We start from the raw sequence: 19596 nt of genomic DNA, 5'->3' as shown, positions 1-19596 counted from the left end.
GGTATACGGTCGTCTCTTCTGGTTCTTGTACGTGAGGCAATTTACATTACGTCGAGGATAGACAATACTAATTTGCTTCACTCTGGCTTTTCTGGCGTTCAACCTGCAGTATTGTTGTGTCACCTCTTATCCACTCCGTCCAATCCATGCCCTGTTTGTGTAGCATCATTAATGCCAGAATCATCGGCAGGTACCACAGGCTGTGTTGAAACGTTTTCCTGGCTTGTTTTTCCCCGCAGGTCCTCCAGAATGCAAGTGCTGCCCTTATCCACACCAAATTCGGCACAAAAGATGTGAGGGCAAAGCCCCAGGTCGTGAGGCCAGAGAGTGGGAACACCAATGAGCAGAGAGGAAGTAGTAAGAGTGTGTGCCGCAAGCTAACTACAGCATTTTTCCTGGGCGAAAGTACCGAGAGCATCTTGTAGCCCGCCTGAGCGTAAGAGGCCCTCGTGAGATGTGACAACGAGTTGAAGTGGGGGAATTGCCAGCTATACAACAGAATGAAAAGAACTACGGCACCAAGAGGATTATCGGCCATGGACGGGTCCAGCGGTGCATCCGAAAGGAACGAGGGCAAGAAGAAATGGACAGGATGGTCAGCTGTAGGAAGTAACTTGCCACCGCAAGCTGTCCAGCCCATCAGCGGAGGTATTCCGCCAACAACGGCGCCAACCCACGTGTTGAAAACACTTTTTCTTTTGAGCCAAGTATACAGACCAGCGTAGAGACCAATGTTGGTGGCTCCAAGCACTACAGTGACGGGATTCGTCATGGTCCACAACAGAGCCGGACCGGCGATACCAGTTACGACTCCGAAGACGGTCGCATGCAAAGGACTGATGGCGCGACGAACTAGGGGCCGTTGGCGTGTGCGAGCCATCTGGGCATCGTAGGGAACTTCCTGTATCTGATTGAAAGTGTTGGCTGAGGCCGAGCACAATGCCGTTCCCAGTGCGGTAGATAGAAGGATGGGCAGAGTAGTTGGAAGAGGGGACATGGCAACACCAGAAGTCGCCGAAAGCATGACCAGAATTGTCAGACGCAGCTTGGATAGCTGGCCGTATACATTCAGAAGTTGCCTGGGAGTGTCCAGGGAGGTTTCCCGAAAATCGGCGAACCGCACAGGACAAGTATGGGTAGAATGTCGAACAGCACACTGTCCGTGACTACCACCAACCGCAGCCTCTGATTTCCACAGACCGTTGTGAAAGAAAAAGGACGAAAAACCCTTCAGAGAACAGGCCGAATGATATTGCACACGGGCGAATGGTCGGGATGCACGGTAGGCCAAAAACCGACTACATGGTGTCCTCGCAGACGAAATTCCTAATATAAGCTACGACACAACGTTCAAATCAAAGGTGAATATCATCTCGGGACACGACGAGCAGCCTGCTTACCATCGTCCGCCGCCAATTCGAAGTTGGTCAAGCCAGTATTGCTTATATAATCCATTGGCCGGTTCGGAGTTTGAACTCAGGTTTCCCGCTCGTCTGGTTTGCAGTTCGGGCGGCTTTATACGTGTACTCTGGTGAAGTCATGTCTGGGACTCATCTGCTGCCACAAAACCTCCTAAAACTCTTTGCACCCCGACCACCTCTTCCGTATCAGCGTCCAGTTGGCAAGGATATCGATCGTGTGCGGTCAAAAAATGTCGCTGGAGTTGCAAACATTCTCGAGCTGCTGAAACAGGAAGCGGCAGTTCACCTCAACGGCAATGGAGATGGAATGGAAGAAGGGGAGGAGCCCACGTTTACCCTAGCCGAAGAAGTCAAACGACAGATCAGGCGAGAGGAACGCAAGAAAAGAAAGCAGGAAGAATTCAAAATTGCTAAAGACACTTGTGGGTCGGACTTCGTTTGAGGTTCAACTTTCTAACGTATCGCTTTGTCACCAGACAAACCTGCAGACGATGCCCAAGCTATAGGTGATCCGTACAAGACATTGTTCATATCTCGATTGGTACGCGTCGACTCGACGTTTGCGTGGTTGATTTTGACGTACTTTGTTACAGCACAAGGGAGCAACGGAAAATGATTTGCGACGCGAGTTTGAAAGCTTTGGTACTATTGAACGGGTAAGAATCGTACGTGACAAAAAGGGACGCAGCAGAGGATATGCTTTTATCGTATACGAACGCGAAAGAGATATGAAAGGTAAACTGTTTATGGACTTGAAAGATTTCTCATTTCTGATCTGCATTATAGCCGCGTACAAGGAATCGGATGGTCTTCATATAATGGGCAAGCGGATACTCGTCGATGTCGAGCGAGGGCGAACTGTGAGAGGCTGGAAGCCGCGGCGTCTGGGAGGTGGGTTAGGAGGTCGACCTAAACCTGTCGAACAAGTGCCAGCGTTCTCATCACATAAGGGTGGCCGTGGAGGGTTTAGTGGTGGCGGTCGTGGATATGGCGACCGTGGAGGATTCAGGGGTGGTAGAGGTGGCGGATTTCGAGGTGGAGGCTTCGGCGATCGAGGTGGAGGGTTCCGAGGTGGCGGAGGGTTTCGTGGCGGACGCGACGATGGGTATAGGCAAGTTGAATGGTGAAATTGAAGTGAGACGTTGCTGATAGTCTCTTACAGGGGAGGACGCGGGGCGGGCATCGGCTATCAAGGAGGCTTCGGAGATGGCCAAGCCAATGGGTATGGTCCCGGACCAGGTGGGTACGGTGGGAATCCACCTAGTCAAGGATATGGTCCTCCTGGCGGTGGGTATTACAGTCGTGACCTCAAGCGCGAAGCACCGGGTGGGTATGACGACCGCGACGCCAAGCGACCACGGTATTAGTTGCGGTTGGGTGAGACATGCTTTCTTTCGATCCACTCTTCCCCCTCTTTTTTTTTTTTTCTTTTTTTTTTGTTAATAATTCCCTTCGCTGCCTAGCCTGCATTGCATGGGGTGTGTAAGTAGGGCATGAAAAAGCGCGTAAGTATATCTGTATTTTATTTTATTTTGGGTGTGGAATTTGGGCCGTGAGTTGGCAGGATGCGATTGGACGATGTGTCGGGCCGAGTGGCTGTGCTGGGTGATGTGTCGTTTGACACCCGGATTACGTAAACAGCCGGATTCCCCTTTTACCTCACCCGCGATCGGTTTCTGTTTTGTGATGGCAGGTAGATCATTTGTTCCGACGAAACAACCTCCGACAACAAAAGTCTATTCTTTCTCTTTCTCTCTCCTTCTCTCCAAGTCCAGTCCATGGACGCCAGCAAGGAGCCAGCCTCAGGACCTCAGCGGGATGGATCATCGTCGTCGGCTGCGACGATCGCACCAAAGCAAGAGAGAGAGAAGAGAAAGCGGTCGCGTGTCACTCCAGAGCAGCTTGTCCATCTCGAGCGATTTTTCGCCATGGACAGAAGTCCGACTGCTGCAAGAAGAAAGGAAATTAGCGACATGTTAGGCATGCCAGAGCGCCAGACTCAGATATGGTTTCAGAATAGGTCAGTGTTAGTACGCACATCCCCACCTCCCACTACCCTCCTCCCAGACGTGCCAAAGCGAAGCTTCAGGACGGAAAGAAAGGTCGCGGTGACAGTGCTGAAAGCCCACCTGACACTCCACCTGAACTCACCACGGGTTACGAAGCGGAGCTACACAACATGCTGCACGAAGACGAACGTAAGTTTCGCCAGCACTTTGCCGATCACCTCCTCATCACCAGTCCATACCGTTAGCTGTCACTATCATTCCTTGTACCGACCTTTCCATCGGGACATGGCGCCGCATCGCCACCACAGTTGGCAAGCATGATCTCGTTGCTTATCTCTGCGACACCAAACGCTGCCTTACCTGGTTTATCCATTCTGCCGGCGACGGTTTCAAAATGGAGATCCCTTTCGATATTGTAGCAGACACCGAATTCACCAACGCCGCTCCAGGCTCAGGCATGGCTTCATTTTTCCTCGCACGCCCCCCAACCTTTTATGTCGAAACTCTATCCCCCCCGGTCCCCGCACAAGGTACTGAACCCGTACGACATTGGAAGCAGTGTGCGGACTGGACAGAGGGTCAGCAAGCAACGAAGGTGCTTAGACATGACCTAGTCGGCTCGGCAGTACAGTTAGCCCACGTCCTTCGACACCTTAATACCCATACAACGAGCCCTGATATTCGCCTTCACGCTCCCTCGTATTTCAATCAGGATACGTCCCCTGCTCCCGCAGAAATGCCACAGTCCATCATGGCCTTCGATATCTCACCCGCGTCATTTTCAAATTCGCACCAAGGACACTGCGGTCCAACATACCCTTCCTATCCTTCTGGGCTGCCCATCCAGACTAATAATCCTCCCATTTTTTCGGATTACCGAGGCTCCGCCGTCGCACATGTCTCTTCCTATCTTTCTGATGGTCGACCCCCCTCGGGCAGCATTGCGCATACACCGCTAGCTAGTCCCTCTCCGCCACTTTTGACGACCCCGTTTTACCCTGCGGGGCCGTCGAGCATAGTACCAAACGCGCGAGCCTCTCGCCCACCATTGTCTCTGGCTTCAGGTATGCCAGGTGTTGTATTCAACGCTGACGATGTACCACAGCGTCGTAATCCATAATTAACCACTAGCTTACATTAGCCACCCTGTTTGCCCGTACTTTAATACTGTGCTATGTTACGCACATCATGCCACGACGCACAATCCTTGAGAATTATGTGCCTATATTTCCGCCGCAGCCCCCCGCAACTGACTGCTCTCCCTGCTAATCCTTGCAGTATAAGTCCTGCTAACAACAGTGACTAATGTAGCCGTTAGGAAGCGACCTTTGTGCGGAATATAACATTGCTCACATGCTTCCATGTAACGATCCAAGCACCGTGCAAGACAAGCCTATCAGAATAGAAGCTTTTCTCTCGCTCACCAAGGACGCACATAAAGAAGAGGACACATACCTCGTCTGAACTCGTAAGTGACGTTCCGGGCTTCGGTACGCACTTTGTGAAACATTTTTCAGTAGCTTTCTGTTGAGACACGAACGCAAGTTAGACAGCGACGGGGTAAAAGAGCCCTACGTACGTTAATGAGCTCCTGCACGTTCACGAGCGCGAGCTCTGAACGAATAGAATTCATGACCGCCTCCTTCCGCGCATTGGTACCTGCGATCCGAAGCGTGAATCAAATGGTCGGCAAGAGAACTTGAACAACTGTTCACCTTGCGCGGAATCCTGGGTGTGCGAGGATGTCTTGAAAAAATCGGGCATGTTGGGCGAGAGTATATTGTCGAATTCTCTGACCAACGTTGATGGGGTGTTGACACGGATGTTGCTCGTCTCCCCTGGGTGAACCTTGTAGCTTGAAGGAAGATAGTTTTCCTTCAATTATAAGAAATATAAGTACCGGCCATTGTTTGTAGTTGAGTCCAGGTGTCCTTCCTTTTATGACAGTACCACCGGCAGCCTCTACGGAGCAACCGGAATCAGCTAACTCAGTTCTTCCAGTCCGTTGACCAGCAGTTAAAAGGAGGGAAGCCAAGTTGTCAAAAGTCATCTATCACATCAAATTTCGCAGGCATCGTCGTTGATGGGTGCGCAGGAGTCGACTGCCAGGGGTGAAGCGCAGGGATCAGCTGTACCCGACTACTATGATATCCTCGGCGTGGAGGAATCAGCTACTACTGAAGACATTAAGGTCCGTATCGGGCCGAGTTGGGGCACTCCCATAGTTATCAACATCCTCGCACTGGATTATTGTAGAAATCTTTCCGGAAGCTTGCCCTCGCGCATCACCCTGATAAGAATCAGGACGATGTCGAAGGTGCTACGAAGCGATTTGCGGCCATACGGCAAGCTTATGAGGTGTGCTATCTTTTCCCCACGGCGATATCTACTAAGGCTCTCACCGACAGGTGTTGAGCGACGAGCAAGTATGGCAATTGTTAGCATAGGTGCTGCTGCACAGAGGTAGACTAACATCCAGTTGCCCAAGTAGGAACGAGCGTGGTACGATTCCCATAAGGCATCTTTGGGTCCGGAACCAGATTCGGATGTTGTGTTCGAGAACATACGAAGAGGCGCCCCCGCCACCCATACCCGGGGCCGTGGCCTGACGGTGCGACACCTTTCTCACTTCTTTGACGCGACCCGGTGGTCTGCATTCGACAATAGCGAAAACGTAAATGCGTCCTCTCCTTCCTACATTTTCATCTCATAAACCAGTGACGTTGCTCCTGTAAGGGTTTCTTCACGTTGTACCGCAATCTCTTTTCCAGGTTAGCACAAGAAGAAAATTACATTGCCTCGCTCGACTATCCTTCATTCGGATACTCCACCTGGACATGGTCATCAAGTGAGAGGCCCTCCGAGGCAGCACGTCATTTTTATAATGCATGGATCAACTTCTCGACTATGAAAGAATTTACGTGGATGGACAAGTACAATATTGCGGAGGCACCTGACCGACGAATTCGAAGGTTTGTGGTATGGATGTATCTTGTGACGGACCTTTACAAAGTGATTAACACCCAAGGTTAATGGAAAAAGAGAACAAGAAAGCACGCGACGATGCCAGGCGGGAATACAACGAAACTATCCGGGTGCGTTTTGGATCTACGGTTTATTCCCCGAGTTATGCTGATCACGTGAACTTTACATTACAGTCTCTTGCTCTTTTCATCCGCAAACGCGATCCGCGGTACAGAACTTACCTCAGTCACCAGGCAGAGCTGAATGAATCACGAAAGGCGTCCGGCTTGTCTACGCCGCTTAGCAATTCTAAAGTCGCCCGGAATGTGCAAAACGTATATGTTGAGCAGGAGTGGCAGAAGACTGCTCCTTCTATGATGGATGACGATGACTTAGACTGGGCAGTAGCTGAAGGGAAAGATTCGGAAGAGTGGGAATGTGTCGCGTGCGGAAAATCGTTCAGGAGCGAGGCAGCGTGGGACAGTCACGAGCGAAGTAAGAAGCACATGAAAGAAGTTGGGAAGCTGAAGCGAGAGATGAGGCGGGAAAATGCGGAGTTGGGGCTTGACGGTGTGGATGGTGGAGTTGGTGATAACATGGGTCAGTCCGACGGGGTAGTGAGGGTGATGGCAGAAGTGTCACCTCCGCCACGGTCGGCAGCCAGCCCGTCTCTGGACGAGAGCGTTACTGCTGAATTGGACAGTCAGGTACCTGACCACGTCTCCGTAGTGGATGCAAGTACGCCAAAGACCGACGAAGAGTCGGAGCGACCAAACACGGATCTTGATCATAATGCGCTGCATAACCAACCTGAGGTTCCGATCAAGCCGGACATGTCTAAAAGAGAAATGAGGAAGTTGAGGGAGGCGAGGAAGGCTGCGCAACCTCCTCCTGCTCAGGTCCGTCGTTATTCTTGAGCACCGTTACTTTACTAATTCATTGTCAGACGTGTAATGTCTGCAAACAACCTTTTGGCAGTAGGACAAAACTCTTCGCGCACATTCGAGAAACCGGTCATGCTCTCACAACCCCACTGGATGGGGATAAACCACATGACAAACGGGGTAAAAAGAGCAAGAGATAATAGCGGATTCTTCTTGCCGACATCGAAGTACACTGGTATACAGCATAGACCACCATGAACTTTACACATCAAATTAGCCCATCAATTGCGAGACATCCTCTGGCGGATACTTTGTTTGTGAAAATGTCAAGAGACTGCAGAGCCAAATCAGTGTACCACTACCTCCAACCGAAGAAGACGAACCGTTTCAAGCTTTGTATATACTTTCGACTGACTTCATCGTTGAGAACGTGTGCAACTTGATCTGTCGAGATCTTCTCGCGGGCAGATCGTTCGTGAATGCTGGAGCGTAATTGATTGAAAACTTCTTCAAACCAATGTACTATGCATACCCAACCATGGTCACGCCGATTGGCCAAGGCGCATTTCCTATTGACAGCCTCAGGTAAGAATCATTTGCCTTTTGGTACTGGCGTTTTTGCATGTAGTGTACGATCTCGGCAATGCGGACTAACATATCTGAGGGCAATGACTGTGCCACGAGAACAGATTCAGTAGGGCGGGTACAGTATCCCAAAAATTGCGACGACGTACTCTCGAACGCAATGTTTTGAAAAGCGGTTTCAGATATTCAGCAGACTGCACTTGAGTTGCCGCAGCTAATTTGCCTTGATTTGACCGCTTGACATGCTCTGTACTACTAAGTCAGCTGGAGGAGCCAACCAAAGGTAGTCGGAGAGAAATACCTGGCCGCTCGTCCATTGCCTCTTCCCATTCCTTGAGTGTCCGTTTGAGTGCATAATAAATGAGTGGGTATAGTTTGTCCGGATCCGTCTTGATCAAGTCCAGGTCAATTACCCCGACCTCCGCGTCACCCTTCCTCTTCTCTTTGTTCTTATTTCTAAGTTCCCTCTCGACATTTTCGACATCTTCTAGTGCTTTCTTGAAGTCATTCTGGCCACTTTGACGCTCGTGATCCTTCTCCTCGAGTAGCTCAAGAGCGCGCAGGCGCAACCTCCGATCCTTGTCAGATTCACCAAATAGACGGATAGGCTGGCCCTTTGCACGAAGTCTCCGGATTGTTTCTTCGTTCGAAATGTTAAAAGAGGATTCAGGCTTTGGAGACTCGGAAACCCGGGGTTCCTGGGACGGGACGATAGCCTTGGCGGTGTGTTCTTTTGCGTTGCGGGATGTACGTTCTTCCTCCTGTAGCCGCTCGATGTCTCCCCTTCGCATGTATTTGGTTGGCCTGGAACTTGAGACCGATTCCACCGTTTTTCGTTTGACAGCAATTTCGGCTTTCAAAGCTTCCATGGATAAGCTGCTTGCAACGGGGTACAACAAAAGCTGGCTGAGCAGGTTACGCTAGGAAACAGCAATCGCATGACGGAGGTTCCCAGGACTGTCTTACATAATCAATCCCTCGTTCGCCTTCGTTTCCCGCTGCATTCCGAGTTTTCATCCTGTCCACCTTTGTCACAACGCAGCGACGCTCCATCACAAATGTCCGACGGTGATCTGTCCAGGCAAGTATTTGGTTGATGGACTTTTGTGTCCCGTCTCATTATTTGATACAGCAAATACGTTTTGCAGACCGCTGGGTTTGACGGTAAGTTTCCATTGAGTGACCAAAGCCCGCAGGTATAGACCAATATTATTAGCCCGCTTCCCAAATACCAACCAGACGCGCCATTGGTAAGTACTTGTGAGCGTCCGTCATTGCATATTTTATGATACTGTTTATTACAGTTGGCAAAATTACACCGATTATTTCAAGTGTGTTGCGGCTAAAGGCGAAGATTTTGCACCTTGCAAGCAGTTCAAGCGGGCCTACCACTCCCTCTGTCCTAGTAAGTTCAATCAGACTCCACATTCTTCATATCCTAACAACGTTGACAGACGAATGGGTATGGTATCATTCAGCGGACGATTGCATGTTTGCGATTGACACCATTCGCTACAGGCATCTAAGTGGGACGAGCAGAGAGACAATGGAACGTTCCCTGCTTCGCTGGAGCCTTGATACTGTCTAACTGTACCATGATGGAACATTTAATAGTACCAGATGTCTACAAATGTCTATCATGTTATCCAGTGAGCACATGATCACGTGAGGGAGTCGATGGCGTTGTGTCGCTGAATTCACAACTCCCATCGACGGCCAACTTCGCGAGCCCCGGAATGATGGACAGCGTAAACTTGGCCGCCCTCACTGAAAATGCAGCGAGGCTTGGAATGCGCATACAGGAGACGTTGCACGAGCACACTCGCGATCTGTCGATTGCAAGGGGTGGAGCGTCCCTATTCGACATGCCCGACGACAAAAACATCGGCCGGCAGCTTGAGTTCGGTAGTGATCGCGAGAGGCTTGAGGCTATGAAGCGTCTCATTGCGGTGCGTCTGCTTCGTTGGTTTGCGAGTTACGACGTCCTCTCATGTTCCCATTTATTACCAGCTCACATCTAAAGGCCGGAATGTGTCGAACTACTTTCCTCAGGTAGTCAAGAATGTCGCTTCTCAAGACCTGGAGATTAGAAAACTCGTATATATTTATCTCCTCCGCTATGCTGAACACGAGCCCGATCTTGCATTGCTGTCCATCAACGCTTTCCAGAAGGACTTGACTGACCCTAGCCCGCTCATCAGGGCGATGGCGTTGCGTGTTTTGAGTGGCATCAAAGTCCCCATGATAGGTCATATCGTCATTCTTGCTATCAAGAAGTGTGCTGCAGACCCCAGTCCGCATGTCCGCAAGGCTGCTGCTCTAGCCATTCCCAAGGCACACTGGTACGCCCATTTTCGCCACTTTCGTTCAGACTCGCATTAAGAGTTCTGCATAGGCTAGATCCCTCTCAGCAACCCACGCTCATCACCGTTATACAGTCACTCCTTCAGGATCATTCCCCACTTTCGATAGGCAGCGCAGTCATTGCGTTCGAGTCGGTGTGTCCAACGCGGTTGGATCTTTTGCACCAACAGTACAGGAGGCTATGCAGAATGCTTGTGGATGTAGACGAGTGGGGACAAGTCAATCTTCTCAATCTCTTGCTGAGATATGCGCGTACGATGCTTCCAAAACCCACCATCGCTGGTGATGCCGGCTCAGAGTCAGAAGACCTCGATAAGGACTTGCAGTTGCTACAGTCCTCAGCAGAACCATTGTTTCACTCCAGGAATCCAGCCGTATGTAGCGACCCTTTCTCAGCAATATCGCAGTTGAATATATTTACAGGTGGTCCTTGCTACTATCCGTGTGTTTTATTACATAGGCAGCCCGTCATCCTTGTGCAAAGTTGTCAACCCTCTGCTCCGAATCCAGCTTATCTCGAAGGAGACGGAGCGAATCGTTCTTCCCTATATTTCAGCTATAGTACACGAATATCCAGTAAGCCATCGGCCGCGTTTACTTGTTCAGAGAAGCGATAAATTCATTGTTACAGCATTTTTTTTCATCGCACTACGCTCGCCTTCTGGTTTGTACCAACGATCCACAACAGGTGAAGAGAGATAAGATTAAGATTCTTCTGAATCTTTGTACCACTGAGAACCACCAAGCGCTACTGCGTGAGTTCATTGTAAGTTACAAAAATTTTGGTTGTCTTTTTTTCCCTTCATGTCGTTTGAGGATTATGCCGATGATCCAGATGATCTCGTGGTCGGTGATGCCATTCATGCTGTCGGCCAATGTGCACAACGCGTACCCACTTGCGCTCGGCAGTGTATCTCGGCACTCCTAGCTATGATAAGGAGTCGGAACGGCACGTTTTCCACTCCTTAACCTTGATCACCTGCCATTTAACAGAAGCCATTAGACACTATCATCAGCAACGCCATCGTAGTCCTCAAGCTTCTCGTCCAGAACCAGCTCCATGAAAACCCCTCAGAAAGAGAATCACGTTCACAAGATCCTCTTAAGATCATTACGCAATTAGCACAGAGGATCGACGATATTAAACACCCACGGGCGCGGGCATGTGTACTCTGGTTAACTGGCCAGTATTGTCCTTCAGGAGGAGGGGGTACTGTTATCGATGGGATCGCTGATTGGGCGCCTGACGTACTAAGAAAGGCAGCTAAGTCATTCATTGCAGAAGTACGCCCTGATATATGGTCTGCGTTGTCCCCGACTTAAGAGCCATCTTACTAGGATTCCATCGTGAAAACGCAGACTTTGACCCTTGCTGCCAAGTTGTTTGTTCTCTGTCCTAGTGACCACAGGCTAGAGCTTTTGTGTCGTTATGTGTTTTCGTTGGGCAAATACGACTTGAGTTATGAGGTTCGGGATCGAACCCGCATGCTCACCTCGCTGCTCTCTGGCGTACTGCCATCAGTAAACGGACCGCAACCTGAAAATTCGATGGGGGAAGGGGTCGTCTTGCGCAGGGAGCAGGTCAAGAAAGTGTTGTTTGAGGGGAAGGCAGGAACAGCGGATAATACCTCACTCACTGGTGCGTATCCAAACATCCTTACCAGAGATTGGCCACCTATATCACTACTAGTAGGCCACAACTATCTTATCGGCACTCTCAGTCTAGTTATCGGGAAAGACATGCATGCCGATAGTTTCCTACCAGAGTGGCTCGAAGCAGGGATCGACCCGGCACTACGCGAAAATAAGGAGGATACGTCCACTGCGCCGGCTTTACGGTCAATAGCCTCAGTGTCGTCATCTCACCCAGCGGGCACAGCAGGTATCACACCAATCGTCCTTACTCCTACTAACTCAACACCCACCAACACTGCGAGGGAAACATGGAAGGACCTCGATAGCTTCTACGCGAGCGATAGCGAACAGAGCGAGCCAGAGAGTACCTCTGATGAACACAGACGCGAAGGTGGGAAAGAAGAAGACAATCATAACGATAGCGAGGACGATGATAGTGACGACGACGGCGAAGAAAGTGGAAACAAAAGCGGAGAGGAGGCCGAAAGATGGAATTCATCACAAGAAAGCTGATTCTCTTATACACGAGCATCCTCGGGGAGTTTATAATACAGAGGCTAGGATGATATAATTCAGCGAAGCAGAAGGTACGGAAGATACTGGATGATACTTACTGTGCCAAAGACATGATAGTAGTGGCCGTTCACCCCTCCTTGCCGCTCATCACCATAGTACTCCATTGGCAGCCACTGACAGTCTGTAAGTACTTTAGAGAGGTAGGGAGAATTAAATTACAGACATGGTCTTCTGGGAGCTCTTCTTTCCAGCCACGCAATAATCGCGATTCTTCGGTTTGATTGACGAGGTTGAAGCCGTGCTTTGGAACAACAAATTGACCGATCTGTAGTTCTGTATCGGTAACGATGCCGCGGGAGACTCGTGCATATGCCGTCCTATAGAGACCTCTGTACAAAATATATTCACACCTGCAGATTTCGGGGGAGTAAATCGCGTCAAATGAGACAGTGGAACGAGTTACGACTGACCATCTATCCATGTCGTGAGGATCGATGTCGTACATCAAGCCATCATTTACAAGGAAGTCGTATGGAGCAGCTTAGATTTCATCGTCATTATGAACTGCTGACCATGTTGGATAGACGTACGTCTGGGTGCATGTGGTTTTGTGACCACATATCCTAAGAAGACGACAGGTCGGGGATATAAGTTGGCCATGATACGTGCCAACTCCCTGCTCTGCAATTCACGATCTAAGGCATCTTCCTCTGCAAAATCGTTGGTGCCATATGCGGGAGTAGACTTAAAAGCCTGCCTTGTCCATTGTGTGAAATGACCACTGTCACCTCGGTTCCGTATATATCCAAAGTTGCCTCGATTGCTGGGGCAAGCTCGCCATGAGGTGAAGGTAGTAGGTGATGGGAAGAATTGATGATAGGGAACTAGCAAAATTAATATCCAACACATCCTATTTGTCAAATCATTTTTGTGAAACCTCACTTTTGACAGCAAGGCCGCTCCCCAAGTGTGCATGTTGGGTCCCGGACCCAAATCCACATACTGCTCAAGGAAACGGTAAGATAGCCCCCTGGAAACAGGACACAGACTCACATATCCCAACTCCTCCGCTATAACGCGGGTCCTGTGTTGGCGAGACAGAATTCACACTTTATGTCAGGAGAATAATCAAGTAGACACTCACAAATCACGGTTCCCGTACACCGTGCGCTTCCACATATATTAACATATGTTTTACCGGCTAAATACTGCATACTCACGTGCAAGTCCGTTTCCAGCAAGCCCACCACATCCAATTGCATATCTCTGATATTCACTTCAACAGGGTATACTACAATGCACGAATTAGGACCCACCTAATGACATCTCGCATCCGACGTTGACTATCGCGCCCTGCGTTGTCAAACCCGAAGTGAACGGTCCATATTCCCGCATTAAGTATCCCAGTTCCAGGTTTGTAGGGGCTGGGCCCAATCATCGGCCAGTGAAAGATAGTGACGAGTACCGAGGTGAGCGACATCACGACAAGGAGGGTCGCAATGTATGATGCGGTTGCTCCAGAAATATGAAGTGAAGGGCCAAGCTTCCTAAATTTTGTCTTTGGCCACCTAAATGCAAATGACATCGCTGCGAGTTGTGCTACAAGGACCCTTTATTGCAACATTAGCTGTTTCCCGGAGAAACGACAAAGAAGTGACCTACAAATCTGTCCTTTCCCTGAAGTACACACCACCCGGCACAAACGCGTATGCCGCAGTGAACACATTCGCGACATAAAATACAACTACGAAGAAGAAAGCCAGAAACAAGGTTCGACCTGGAGTGTTAACTCCACCCATTGCGGCCTGCGACAGAACTGAGGGGGTTATCGACATGCAGAAGACTGCAAAATTGAGGCCACCAGCGAAGCCCAGCCAATTTCTGAAACTGTACATGATGAAGGCGCTTGCGCAGCCGTACGCGAACCAAGCAATGTGAGTGAGTAATGCAGACGCCACATGGGATGGCAGGACGACTGGAATCAACAGTCCCAATGACTGTGCCAGAATTGTGACAGCGCCGTATAAGTGTGGCAAAGGTCCTCTCGGCTTGCGGGACTCGTAGCCTGTCCAAGACCAGGCTATTATGGTGCTGGAGTCTGTGAGCAGGCAATGCAACGTAAAAAACAAAGAACCCAAAGCAATGGACGGTGCCAACCAATGGTTGGCAATGTCATGCTTGTGAAAGGAGCTCGCGCCCGCTCCCTTTTGAGGTGGCATAGAGGTGCGGCGGGGTGCAGGGGAACGCGTGCCCAACTCCAGGAGTGCAAGAAGGGCCAACGCTATTCCCACCTTGTTGTAACCTCCGATTTCTTCGTTTAGCATTGGCCAAACTAGCCAAGCAAGGTGAGGAAATAAATCCAGCTGACAACATAGTACGTACCCGGATTGTTGGAATGATTCGCATGTTTCGACAATGACGACAGTATCAAGCCCACTCCCAGGACTGAAAACAATATAATGGCATATAAACAAACTGAACGGAAGAGAACTCACGTAACCCTTGGTATGCGTCTGGACACGCCATCCAGTCACTGCAATGACTGACTAGGCTGACCAAGTTAGCACTTCCAACTACAAATAGCCTTGTCACTGGGTCATCGAGCTTGTATGCAACGAGACCAACAAGTGAAAGCAAGCGCAGTGCCACGCGGCCTTGCGTGGTAATTGCCCACTGGCGCAAAGAGGCAATCCCCAACAATACAGGAGAAAGATAAACGAATAGGGCAGCCTCTGAGCCGGAAAAGCCTAGCTCCCAAATAGAAAAGTAGAAGAGCGTAGTGAGCAGGGACGTGACATTGGACCAGAACAAGTAGGCTATGTGCAAGTCAGTTGAATTCATGGCGAGTTTTCGTATATACCTACAAAAATACACGTCGGCCATGAAACTTAGAACGCTCCGAAACTGGGGCGTGGCAGCAAACATGTTGAGAACAAGGCTACCCGACTTCAATTTCACAGGAGCATCAATTGCATTGGTCTTGGAAGGCGCGGGATGCTCTGCTTCAGTATTTTGACGCACGATAGACGAAGATTCAGAATGATTGGATGTGGAAGGTATCGGTCTATTTTCAGAAGATCAGACGAGATTACACAGAGTAACACAGGCTGTACATCGAGTCACCCCTGTCATCCGCGTCCAACGACTTTCCTAGCATGATCTAATATCGCCCGGTAAGCTTATACATTCTTTGTCAGAGAGTGCGATACTTGCCTGTAATTTAGAGCGTTCGAAATCAATTCCCGTTATGGAGTCATAAAGAATGTCCAGTAGTATGAGGCCCCATTCAAAGAAGGAATACCGAGTATATGCTACGTATTGAAAGAAAATAGTCATCACGGTGTCAGAGAAGAAGAGTCGGCAGGGCACAAACCTCCAGGTATCTTGTACACTTTATGCTGGACGAAGAAATAGACCATGGGTATTATGGACCCGAAAAACCTGCAGGGCAGGGATTATGCCGTCTAAATTAGGGTAGGAGGGGCGACATACAGTGTGGAAACGAGTTTTCTAAGCGGGTTGTTGGTTAAATGAGGCTGACTAGCTAAGGAACGAAACGTACCTTTTTCTACGAGACTCTGTGTGGCCCGCCGGGGTACAATGAATGCCTCCCAGCATCCAGGGAACATTACACAAGATATACAAGATCATGAGCACGTCATGCACGTCATGATCGTCGTTTGAAGTGATATACACCCAACCACCACAAGAAAGTGTCCGTATGATGCCAAAGAGAAACAACCATCTTGGCGAGCTCGACTGGGGCTGACGATGGAGTAAGTACTGGAGAAACACGATGGAGAATCGTGGACCACTGGTAATTGCAATGAGGATCTGGAATAGGTTGCGTTCCGGGTACCAATCACCAATGCTGAGCAATTCATAAGCATGAGCGCGAAGCGAAGCGTTCCCAAACTGAAACTCACGTAGCGGACACGGATGGAAACCACTCGTCAGGATATCCGGCAACACCGTTCTTGACGATTTTCTTGAAGTGCAATGCGCAGCCCAACAGTAAAGCTGAACCGAACGCTACAAGTGCGAGGTATGTATGGACGGCAGCGAAGTAAGAGGCATCGATGACCAGCCTGTCACGGCCAGTAGATCGCTGAAAGTGTTGTTTCTTGTTGCGACCGGCCATAGGCTTATGGGCATGCGGATTCGGCAGGGAACTACGGTCTTCTTAGGGGAGACCACAACACACCCTGCCGGCACGTGACTTGGGGAGATCGCGATCGGAAAGGGCGCGAACAGCATCCGCTCGCCGGGAACGTCTCAAATGATACCCGTCACCGTATTCACAGGATATCTGGGAGCAGGAAAGACGACTATCATTCTTTCTTTATTACCCAAACTACCAAAGGGCTACAAGGCGGTCCTCCTCAAGAATGAGTTTGGAGATACCCAAGGTAGCGTCCCCAGGGTTTGCTCCGTCCCCCTCAAAGTTGGTGACTTCCTCGGTCAGTCGACAGCCAGCTTGCGAAAGAATCCAACCTGGCAGCCGTGAATGAAATTTTGAATGGCTGCATGTTTGTGCATTCTGTTGCGAAGTGGCCGAACTCCCGAACTCAGATAACTACGTGCAGGTGCTGTGTTCTAGTTGGACAGATGAAGAACGCTCTGCTGGATATCAGAGGTACGAATCAATGCCAACGTATGGAGTATCCAGACTAAACTTGAGATTTGGATTAGACAACTTCCGTCCAGATCGCATCATCATAGAGTGCTCGTAAGTATTTTGCATGTCGCTTCGTCGTCTCTCAGTCACGTCGGAGTTACTTGCTAACTCAGAGGCTCCGCCTTCCCTGCTACCCTCGCATTCCAAATTCGAGAACTAGAGCGTGAAACGAACGGCGATTTTAAACTAGACGCAATCGTTACTGTCATCGATGCAGAGAACTTCACCGGTTACGAAGACACTTCTCCCACAGCCAGGATGCAAGCGAGTTATTCGGACCTCATCCTCATCGTATGTACTCATACGACCGAGCATCTCGTCACTCTCGTAACCACTACTGTGTTTTCAGAACAAATGGGAACATTTGGAGGACCGTGCACTTGATCTCGTCCTAGATCATCTCAACACGCTCAACGATTTGACGCCGAAAGTCCGATGCAATGGACGTGACGGTGTTGACCCAAATTTAATCTTCGGCATTGACAGCAAATTATTCAAGGACAAATCCGACGAACCCTTGGTAGAGAATCACCATAATGAAGTGCAAACTATCACGATTTTCAAGGGACTCTCGTGTGCCTTGCCGCGCACGGCTCATAGTCATGGATCAAGCTGCCGTTGCTGTAGCGTCACCGAGTCTTCAGAAGAAATATCACAGGACGGGTTGTCCCCGAGTGACTCTGTTGAGGAGTCCTTCCTTCGCTCAGCGCTTGAAGGCGTGCCCAAGGAATCAGTGTGGAGGGTCAAAGGACTTGTATGCCTCCAAGGAGGGATGCACATCCTGAACTGGGCCTTCGGGCGATACGATTTGACAAAGGTCGACGTGTCGGACATGGACGGTACTATTATCAGATTAACTGCAATGGGGGAGCGTGGCGAAGTCAGGAAGTCCATGCGCAGATTCTGCGATGAGCTCCAGGCAATGGTGGTGTAATTGCCTGCCGATGGACATTATTTTGTTCCACGTGATACATATGTAGTGGTAAGTACTTAGATGGAAGTATGTAGACATGTTTAGAGTTGTGACTGGGATTATCACAAGGCACGCTTGATGTACTCATAGCTTCGATGTGTTTCCTCAGGGCGGCGTGATGTTTTCCTACGTTTTCTCGTCAGGTGGGTGTGGTTGGCTCACTCCCTATGCTTAGTAGATCTCAGTTACCGTGCAGCACCCTCGTTCTGGTGGCCCTCGCGGTTTGCTGGATCGGGGGTAGTCCAGACAACAATGACACTCTGTCCTGAAAATATGAGCCAGCCAACGGCACTGTTAAGCACATTACCGCAATCTTCGACCTCCCACCAATCATCGTTGGAAGGCGAGAAGCACGGTTCTCCAGAAATCCGTGAGATTATATCGAGTAATGACCTCTATCATATTCTTGGTGTTCCTCGCTCTCAGAGCGTGGACAGCCGTGCCCTCCGACAGGCTTATCTCTCGCGAAGTAGGGCCTGTCATCCAGAGTACGTGCGAGTCTCTTCTATCGACTCACCAGTACCATTTCAATCGTCTCCAGTAAATTCCCTGGTGACCCGGATGCAACATACGCCTTCCAAAAGGTCGCTGTCGCCTATGACGTCCTTTCCAAACCATCATCTAAGCGAAAATATGACTCCCAACCCCCGCACGTTCAAGTAGACGTGTTCGCCTTTCACTCTGCAGATTACGCAGGCAACACTCTGAAGGACGTCCTCAGGAGTGTCTTATGCGACTTTCTGGACGGCAACCTCGAGATGGTACATATGTTACTTCGTGAGTGGGCAACCACCCCCACCTAGGCAACTGCGTTAAGTTTCCCTCAGGAGCGCTCGGTGACCTGAGCCCTTCCCTCGAGTTAAGCGATGAGAGCATCGACTCCGTACTTTCCGTTCTTCGCGGAGTCCGCGAGAGCATGTTAAGTAAGGCTCTCATCGGTCTCTGTCATAATTAATCAACTGATCGTCCCTGGCCACCGTTGACCCAGCTTGCCGCACATGCGTTGTCGCCCTTCACGCAGAATGCATCCGTGTCCTCGAACTTCAATCCGCTCTCCGCCAACTGCCATACTTAGACATAACCAGTCGCTCCCGTCTCACCATCCAACTCACCCGCCTCACCCTTACGTTACCGATCACATTGGAAAAAGCTATCGAGGAGCAGCGAAGTAACGCGAGCCTCCACCGGCAACCAACAAATCACGACCGAGACAACCGAAGAGTGGTATTGCTCCCAAGAAGAGTCTCACTCCTCATCAGGGGTATCGATCTTGTTCTTGCCCGTCTGGAGCAGGTACTAGCATAAAATTATGAGATCATCTTTTGCTCTTACTTTCGCTTCCGCATTGGATGTGACATAGCCGGATCCCTACCCCTAGCCTCACCTTTGTAAATTACTGTAATGACCCTTCAAGTGGGCGTTGTGTTTCACATCACCGAGACAATTGGCTTGTTCACAATTTTGTACAATGACACGACTACTGACGAAACCTAGAGAAATTTCGGAAGCGAGGAGAAGACGAAATGACAAAAGCACACAAGTGATGGGAACGAAAGTGAAGCCAAAC

General features: G+C 49.9%; 11 protein-coding genes across 11 annotated transcripts; 7 read left to right on the top strand and 4 right to left on the bottom strand.

Annotated features, from left to right (window-relative positions):
• Window positions 1-16: 16 nt before the first annotated feature.
• On the bottom strand, window positions 17-1449 carry F5J12DRAFT_448217 (protoheme IX farnesyltransferase). Its single transcript, XM_051739477.1, has 2 exons — window positions 1401-1449; window positions 17-1336 (listed from the first exon to the last, which is right to left on the bottom strand). The coding sequence occupies exons 1-2, from the start codon at window positions 1401-1403 to the stop codon at window positions 68-70; spliced, it is 1272 nt and encodes a 423-aa protein (XP_051603102.1). The 5' UTR covers window positions 1404-1449; the 3' UTR covers window positions 17-67.
• Window positions 1450-1464: 15 nt separating this feature from the next.
• Window positions 1465-2798, top strand: F5J12DRAFT_810402 (uncharacterized protein). Its single transcript, XM_051744782.1, has 3 exons — window positions 1465-1843; window positions 1898-1962; window positions 2015-2798. Exons 1-3 carry the CDS (start codon window positions 1540-1542, stop codon window positions 2546-2548), a joined length of 903 nt encoding a protein of 300 aa, XP_051603101.1. The 5' UTR covers window positions 1465-1539; the 3' UTR covers window positions 2549-2798.
• A 401-nt stretch (window positions 2799-3199) lies between these two features.
• Window positions 3200-4550, top strand: F5J12DRAFT_715686 (uncharacterized protein; the record flags this gene model as incomplete). Its single annotated transcript, XM_051740973.1, has 3 exons — window positions 3200-3441; window positions 3489-3619; window positions 3676-4550. 3 exons carry the CDS (start codon window positions 3200-3202, stop codon window positions 4548-4550), a joined length of 1248 nt encoding a protein of 415 aa, XP_051603100.1.
• Window positions 4551-4652: 102 nt separating this feature from the next.
• F5J12DRAFT_889671 (Tim10/DDP family zinc finger-domain-containing protein) lies at window positions 4653-5194 on the bottom strand (the record flags this gene model as incomplete). Its single annotated transcript, XM_051747357.1, has 5 exons — window positions 4653-4732; window positions 4784-4823; window positions 4886-4954; window positions 5010-5089; window positions 5146-5194. The coding sequence occupies 5 exons, from the start codon at window positions 5192-5194 to the stop codon at window positions 4653-4655; spliced, it is 318 nt and encodes a 105-aa protein (XP_051603099.1).
• A 319-nt stretch (window positions 5195-5513) lies between these two features.
• Window positions 5514-7637, top strand: F5J12DRAFT_964769 (DnaJ-domain-containing protein; the record flags this gene model as incomplete). The annotated part of the gene is made up of 8 exons (XM_051749985.1): window positions 5514-5621; window positions 5687-5788; window positions 5839-5856; window positions 5922-6104; window positions 6167-6402; window positions 6459-6525; window positions 6589-7293; window positions 7341-7637. 8 exons carry the CDS (start codon window positions 5514-5516, stop codon window positions 7476-7478), a joined length of 1557 nt encoding a protein of 518 aa, XP_051603098.1. The 3' UTR covers window positions 7479-7637.
• F5J12DRAFT_810369 (Prp18 domain-containing protein) lies at window positions 7591-8810 on the bottom strand. The gene is made up of 4 exons (XM_051744781.1): window positions 8165-8810; window positions 8013-8110; window positions 7662-7950; window positions 7591-7612 (listed from the first exon to the last, which is right to left on the bottom strand). The coding sequence occupies exons 1-3, from the start codon at window positions 8730-8732 to the stop codon at window positions 7801-7803; spliced, it is 816 nt and encodes a 271-aa protein (XP_051603097.1). The 5' UTR covers window positions 8733-8810; the 3' UTR covers window positions 7591-7612; window positions 7662-7800.
• A 38-nt stretch (window positions 8811-8848) lies between these two features.
• On the top strand, window positions 8849-9548 carry F5J12DRAFT_447988 (cytochrome c oxidase subunit VIb). Its single transcript, XM_051739476.1, has 6 exons — window positions 8849-8944; window positions 8996-9027; window positions 9080-9113; window positions 9168-9268; window positions 9318-9325; window positions 9382-9548. The coding sequence occupies exons 1-6, from the start codon at window positions 8922-8924 to the stop codon at window positions 9439-9441; spliced, it is 258 nt and encodes an 85-aa protein (XP_051603096.1). The 5' UTR covers window positions 8849-8921; the 3' UTR covers window positions 9442-9548.
• F5J12DRAFT_810355 (adaptin N terminal region-domain-containing protein) lies at window positions 9246-12600 on the top strand. Its single transcript, XM_051744780.1, has 9 exons — window positions 9246-9812; window positions 9874-10205; window positions 10259-10601; window positions 10651-10803; window positions 10859-10993; window positions 11044-11176; window positions 11231-11511; window positions 11566-11866; window positions 11918-12600. The coding sequence occupies exons 1-9, from the start codon at window positions 9600-9602 to the stop codon at window positions 12373-12375; spliced, it is 2349 nt and encodes a 782-aa protein (XP_051603095.1). The 5' UTR covers window positions 9246-9599; the 3' UTR covers window positions 12376-12600.
• Window positions 12506-16519, bottom strand: F5J12DRAFT_715474 (Frag1/DRAM/Sfk1 family-domain-containing protein; the record flags this gene model as incomplete). The annotated part of the gene is made up of 17 exons (XM_051740957.1): window positions 12506-12788; window positions 12849-12918; window positions 12969-13088; window positions 13124-13262; window positions 13321-13380; window positions 13432-13462; window positions 13523-13548; window positions 13599-13644; window positions 13695-13988; window positions 14041-14710; window positions 14761-14823; window positions 14913-15238; window positions 15522-15528; window positions 15588-15689; window positions 15752-15819; window positions 15941-16249; window positions 16305-16519. 17 exons carry the CDS (start codon window positions 16517-16519, stop codon window positions 12506-12508), a joined length of 2829 nt encoding a protein of 942 aa, XP_051603094.1.
• A 126-nt stretch (window positions 16520-16645) lies between these two features.
• F5J12DRAFT_810338 (CobW/HypB/UreG, nucleotide-binding domain-containing protein) lies at window positions 16646-18106 on the top strand. Its single transcript, XM_051744779.1, has 6 exons — window positions 16646-16787; window positions 16844-16907; window positions 16965-17014; window positions 17071-17107; window positions 17170-17347; window positions 17406-18106. Exons 1-6 carry the CDS (start codon window positions 16658-16660, stop codon window positions 17988-17990), a joined length of 1044 nt encoding a protein of 347 aa, XP_051603093.1. The 5' UTR covers window positions 16646-16657; the 3' UTR covers window positions 17991-18106.
• On the top strand, window positions 17995-19558 carry F5J12DRAFT_447896 (uncharacterized protein). The gene is made up of 5 exons (XM_051739474.1): window positions 17995-18172; window positions 18226-18517; window positions 18571-18806; window positions 18857-18952; window positions 19018-19558. The coding sequence occupies exons 1-5, from the start codon at window positions 18148-18150 to the stop codon at window positions 19332-19334; spliced, it is 966 nt and encodes a 321-aa protein (XP_051603092.1). The 5' UTR covers window positions 17995-18147; the 3' UTR covers window positions 19335-19558.
• The last annotated feature ends 38 nt before the right edge of the window (window positions 19559-19596 follow it).

The sequence above is a fragment of the Pisolithus orientalis genome (genome assembly GCF_024613125.1).
Source record: "Pisolithus orientalis strain OTSU chromosome Unknown F5J12scaffold_5, whole genome shotgun sequence".
Classification (NCBI taxonomy): Eukaryota; Fungi; Basidiomycota; class Agaricomycetes; order Boletales; family Pisolithaceae; genus Pisolithus; species Pisolithus orientalis.
This window is presented reverse-complemented; position numbering and strand designations above follow the sequence as displayed.

Coding starts and splice junctions, on each gene's coding strand:
- F5J12DRAFT_810402 (XM_051744782.1), top strand. CDS start 1,540: ATGTCTGGGACTCATCTGCTGCCACAAAACCTCCTAAAACTCTTTGCA. Junction 1,844..1,897: donor CAAAATTGCTAAAGACACTT/GTGGGTCGGACT, acceptor CTTTGTCACCAG/ACAAACCTGCAGACGATGCC. Junction 1,963..2,014: donor CATTGTTCATATCTCGATTG/GTACGCGTCGAC, acceptor ACTTTGTTACAG/CACAAGGGAGCAACGGAAAA.
- F5J12DRAFT_810369 (XM_051744781.1), bottom strand. CDS start 8,732: ATGGAAGCTTTGAAAGCCGAAATTGCTGTCAAACGAAAAACGGTGGAA. Junction 8,111..8,164: donor GGCAATGGACGAGCGGCCAG/GTATTTCTCTCC, acceptor TTAGTAGTACAG/AGCATGTCAAGCGGTCAAAT. Junction 7,951..8,012: donor TCAAAACATTGCGTTCGAGA/GTACGTCGTCGC, acceptor CTCGTGGCACAG/TCATTGCCCTCAGATATGTT.
- F5J12DRAFT_447988 (XM_051739476.1), top strand. CDS start 8,922: ATGTCCGACGGTGATCTGTCCAG. Junction 8,945..8,995: donor TCCGACGGTGATCTGTCCAG/GCAAGTATTTGG, acceptor TATTTGATACAG/CAAATACGTTTTGCAGACCG. Junction 9,114..9,167: donor ACCAACCAGACGCGCCATTG/GTAAGTACTTGT, acceptor TGTTTATTACAG/TTGGCAAAATTACACCGATT.
- F5J12DRAFT_810355 (XM_051744780.1), top strand. CDS start 9,600: ATGATGGACAGCGTAAACTTGGCCGCCCTCACTGAAAATGCAGCGAGG. Junction 9,813..9,873: donor CTATGAAGCGTCTCATTGCG/GTGCGTCTGCTT, acceptor ATTTATTACCAG/CTCACATCTAAAGGCCGGAA. Junction 10,994..11,043: donor CGCTACTGCGTGAGTTCATT/GTAAGTTACAAA, acceptor ATGTCGTTTGAG/GATTATGCCGATGATCCAGA.
- F5J12DRAFT_810338 (XM_051744779.1), top strand. CDS start 16,658: ATGATACCCGTCACCGTATTCACAGGATATCTGGGAGCAGGAAAGACG. Junction 16,788..16,843: donor TGAGTTTGGAGATACCCAAG/GTAGCGTCCCCA, acceptor TTCCTCGGTCAG/TCGACAGCCAGCTTGCGAAA. Junction 17,108..17,169: donor CGCATCATCATAGAGTGCTC/GTAAGTATTTTG, acceptor TTGCTAACTCAG/AGGCTCCGCCTTCCCTGCTA.
- F5J12DRAFT_447896 (XM_051739474.1), top strand. CDS start 18,148: ATGTTTTCCTACGTTTTCTCGTCAG. Junction 18,518..18,570: donor AGTAGGGCCTGTCATCCAGA/GTACGTGCGAGT, acceptor AATCGTCTCCAG/TAAATTCCCTGGTGACCCGG. Junction 18,953..19,017: donor AGTCCGCGAGAGCATGTTAA/GTAAGGCTCTCA, acceptor CCGTTGACCCAG/CTTGCCGCACATGCGTTGTC.